At 35.8% G+C, this 4729-nt stretch overlaps 1 protein-coding gene across 1 annotated transcript; it reads left to right on the top strand.

Moving 5' to 3' along the window:
* Positions 1-372: 372 nt before the first annotated feature.
* Positions 373-3796, top strand: LOC124162338 (tubulin delta chain-like). The gene has a single exon (XM_046538843.1). It carries the CDS (start codon positions 459-461, stop codon positions 1734-1736), a length of 1278 nt encoding a protein of 425 aa, XP_046394799.1. The 5' UTR covers positions 373-458; the 3' UTR covers positions 1737-3796.
* Positions 3797-4729: the final 933 nt, after the last annotated feature.

The following is a 4729-nucleotide window of genomic DNA, read 5'->3' as shown; positions in this document are numbered from 1 at the left end:
GATTTTTGACATCTTTCTTTCTTCGGCAAAAGTTTCTTTCTGACGAAGCAGGAGACATGAAGGCGTGGTTAATTTTTACGCAAAGGTGAGTAATCTTCATAATTAATTTCATTAAAAATAGAGAATGATACGTTTTAATAATACAGACAGACAATTTACCTTGCCCATACCACATTATTTTGGATAAAGGTGAGCTATAAAAGAAAATCATCTGCTTAAATCACCAAAACTGTATCTTCAAAAACATTTGAACCAGTCTCATCAGTGGCGCTATTTTCGATTCTCTTCGACTGCTGCATGATTTCAAACGATTAGCCAATCCAAAGCGGCGATACCAGTGATACGCGAGATAGCGATAGGGGACATATCGATCTGTCGAAATTCAAAATTGGAACATGTGAGAAGCAAGTTTGTGAAATGTGCAGAATTGAAGTATTGTGATGAGTTCGTAACTCACAATGGCTGTAATTGCAGTTCAGTTTGGACAGTGTGGAAATCAAATTGGTTATGATCTCTATAAAGTTATTTGTAATGATCTGCAAGCCACTGGCCATGGCGTGAGCGGAGTGACTAACAGTGGATATGTCAATATCAATGCTGATAAATTTTTTCGAACGTCCTCAAAAGAGGATGGTAAGTTAATATCTCGATGTGTTTTGGTGGATACTGAGAAGAAAGTCCTTAGAGATGTCACGTGTAACAATGCTGGCTTATCATTTGCATATGATCCAGCCAACGTAGTGTCAGGTTGTGGAGGCTCGGCCAATAATTGGGCATTTGGTCATCAGTATAAAGGCCCAAAGCTGTCAGAAATGGCCTTAGACAAAATAAGAAAGGAAACTGAGAGGTGTGATACCATCTACACAATCCTTGGACTGCTTAGTACAGCTGGTGGAACTGGATCAGGTGTTGGAAGTCACATTTTAGAATGTGTTAGAGATGAATATCCTCGGAAAACACTAGCCAGTGTTGTTGTTTTACCATTCAGTCAAGGTGAGGTTGCTGTGCAGAGCTATAATACACTGTTTACAACATCAAATCTTCTTGAATTGTCTGATTCTATCGTTGTTTATTGCAATGAGTACCTTCACCACTTGTGTTGTTCTCAGTTGAAAATTCAGGACACAAGTTTATATGACTTAAACGCACTTGCTATGCGTCAGTTATCGTCGTTGTTTCTATTTTCGGGTGATATATATGGAGTGTTAACCGATTTAATACCACATCCTATGCATAAGTTCGTAACTTTAGAATCCGCTCCAAATATTCCTCGTAACTCCCTTGAATTCGAAGCCGCCATAGATTGGACCATGTTGGCGAAAGAAGCGAAAAGATTTATTCAAAATAGGAGGTTAACGGAACACAAAGGTAGCAAAATGACTACACTAGCAAATGTTGTTATCACTAGGGGCCCTGGTGCAGGCAATGATTGTGTCTTTGATCAGTTTAGAAAGATAGTGTCTTTTCCGAAATGGCTTCCTCGTGATTCTCATGTGAAAACGTATCATGACGACCGCAGGTTTTTAAATTTCGATAAGTATTTTACTTGGGCCACAAATAGTTCCGATATATATTGGCCTTTGAAATGCAACCTTGACAAAGCCTATAAGTTGTACTCATATCGTGCGTATGTGCACCAATATAAAGCTTATAAAGTCAAAGAAGAAGACTTTTTGGAAGCTTTTACGAAGACTGAGTCTGTTCTAAAAGCTTACAAGGAAATTATGCCCACCTGACTTCTACTGTTGATAAATGAATGTTATTCCACACTTGCCATTGCTAGTTGACAAATATGTCTTCATGTTTGTGTTTTCCTCAATGCAAACATATAAAGTGGTGCGATTTGCCATAGCTACGTACTTTTTAGGATGATCTTGCGTGCTGCTGTGAAATGTGGAGCATTATACGTGTAATCATGCTAGTTTTTTTTGGTGCTGTAATGAGCTAATGCTCTACAATATATGTAAAGAGAAATGACTTTGAAGTTGTTCCCTTTCATTTGCATGTTATCGTACCAAAACAATTCCCTTTAACAACATATGTAGAATATTAAGTATGATATTCGATGCTATCATTCAACTGCTTGCAGATGGTGACACTCCTGACCATTTTAATGTATTATTTTTTCCTCTTTAATTTGAGTTGTGTGTCGCATTTGTGGAATTGCCATCATTCATCTTGAGACGTTTTATAGCGTCTCTATATAATGACTATCTATATACTAAGTAAGTATATCAGAGTCTGTGAATACATTAGTGAAATATTTATATGGCTGACCTCTGAGCAGTCTGTTATAATGCAGGCTATTATATATGCATTCATTATGTATACAGATAGTGATTTTCTCTTGCCAAATGATTATGTCTTCATTTTATAAAGTGAAATTGTGGTAGAAGGGATAATTTCCTTTCAATTTGTTTCTGTGTTATCTGTTTTCAATAACTAGGAACTGTCATGATCACGAATAACTTGCTTATTTATTGTTGTGTCCTCTAAACATGGGCCATGTTTATCTTAATTTTGTGGTGGTGCTGTCTATTTTTTGTTGTAATTATTGCTTGATTTCTTGTTTCTGTTGTTGTGTTTACTTGCTGTGCCATGTGCTGATACTGCTTTGCAGCTGCCTATCTTTGAATTTAATATTTTTCATTAAGAAATGTGTACAGCTTAAAATACCTCTCCTCTTTTTGTTGCAATGGGTTTCTGAAAGGCAGATATTAAAACCATCGTGTATTCAAAAATTTAATTAATAAGTGCAAACCATTGCTGTATGTTAATGACCAAATTTAGTTGTTTAAACAGTACCAGTGGTCTCATAGTTGACATGAAATCTCAGATACTTCACTTTTGGAATGTGATTGGTATAATTTCATTCACAGTTTTGACTTATGTGTCTTCATCATGTACTTATACTGTACAAATTGATATAGATATGTTATAGTAAGCCTTCAAAGAGGGAACAGTTTTACTATTATCTGACGTAGCCATTGATTATGAGTGCTGATGGTGAAAGAGTGATGTCACTCTAAATGAATTCATCATGAAATTGCTTTTTTCTTACAATTACCGTGGGTGCTCATACAGGACTCATTATACATTGACACTGAGTATATTTTCATGGTATCAATTGTGTTGTAGTCATCAGTTTTCTCAATAGGAATTGAACTTAATGGGCTTTTACTTACAAAATGCTGTACAAATGTCCATGCAGCATAAATATCGTTTATCTCAGATCTGATAATAAATATTTATTATACATTGTTCCTGAGCATATTGGTATAGATGGTTCATCGGTTGTAGTCCATTCTGTGAAGTGATTTCTGGTCAATCTGAATGTTGTCAATGGTGTGTCTATTCAGTGCTTCCTCCTATTGCTACATGGGAGAATGCATTATACAGGGCGTCCAGCAGCAGGGAAAATCGGGAATTGTGTGTTAATTTTTAGTCCCTGGAATTTTGCATGAATTATTCATGAATTCTTGCTCCAACCAGGAATTGCAAACTCTTTTATTTCAAATTGATTTCCCATAAAATTTTGCCTGTTCAACACCCATTTTCTGGCCTAAAATGAGTTAGTCGTAAATTTAAGTGCAGTAGCGTAGTAGAATTTTTACAGTCGCATCGAAACGTGGAATGACAGATAAGAAAACAGAATCGAAATTGATACTACTATTGACTCGAGTAAGATTCAAAAACAACAAGAATAGAATGCCAGGTGACATCAGCATCTATTTATAAAGTCAAAGCAGTGCCTTGGCTTGCACTGAATAAATTTAAAATTTAAATACAATTTATGGTAACTAACCTATTCCTTATAAATATTCCTCCTTATAAATACATATATTATTATATAAAAGTATTGAACTAATTTTGGGTGTTTTAAAATTCTTATTTATTGCAGTAATCACTTAAGATTAACCTGAAATTCTGTAAACTTTCCCTGGAAAACGGGGAATTATATATGAATTTTTCTGCTTTGATAGGCTGGATGCCCTGTTGTGAGTCAGGCTTGGTACAGCTGGGGCAATGTTGACAGGATCATGTTTTTTATTATTATAACACTGTCTTTGGGCTTTCCTGTACAAATGCATTCTCTAGTGAAATTCGTTCTCTTTGGCTGTCTGACTTTATTGGTGGTGCTATAAAAACTGTTGAAACAAAGCTGCAAGGCTGATTTCAGACAATCTGGCTTTAATGTATTGTCATTTAATGCATGGTGCTCTCTGAAGGCACAGCACAATGTTACCAATCACTGAAGTGGGTATTTTATATGGGAAATGGTACAATGCTATGATGAATGGATATGGGTTGCATTAAATCACTGGGTGGAACCATAATACCCTTTAGTATTTGGGTTCCAACCTACCTGAATAAGAGGTCAGCAACAGGCTGAAAAAATACTGTTTTGTATGCATGCCTTCAGTCAGCCATCTATTTCTAATGCTGTTGCAGATTGCCCGTAGTTATGTAATGCACTTCGACATCAAATAAGATATGGAAGTGATCTGTAAGTCCAAGGCCCTGTGATTCAATCCGTGGTTCAGGGCAATCCGTTGGCATTTCATTACCAATCCACATTGAAATTATGGAAAGTTGAGTATGTAATCTAAAGACTTTCAGCAATTAAAATTAATGCCCATAAAATTGGTGCCGATAGGAGATCATTTAATAGGTGTACTTACACAGATATTTATTTAAAAATCATTGGAAATAATTTTGGAGAATCTGA

This window comes from Ischnura elegans, chromosome 1 (genome assembly GCF_921293095.1).
Source record: "Ischnura elegans chromosome 1, ioIscEleg1.1, whole genome shotgun sequence".
NCBI lineage: Eukaryota > Metazoa > Arthropoda > Insecta > Odonata > Coenagrionidae > Ischnura > Ischnura elegans.
The sequence above is the reverse complement of the archived record's forward strand: the minus strand, read 5'-3'. Positions and strand labels throughout refer to the sequence as shown.

Bases quoted from the DNA above. Each gene is read 5' to 3' on its own strand.
- LOC124162338 (XM_046538843.1), top strand. From the start codon at position 459: ATGGCTGTAATTGCAGTTCAGTTTGGACAGTGTGGAAATCAAATTGGT.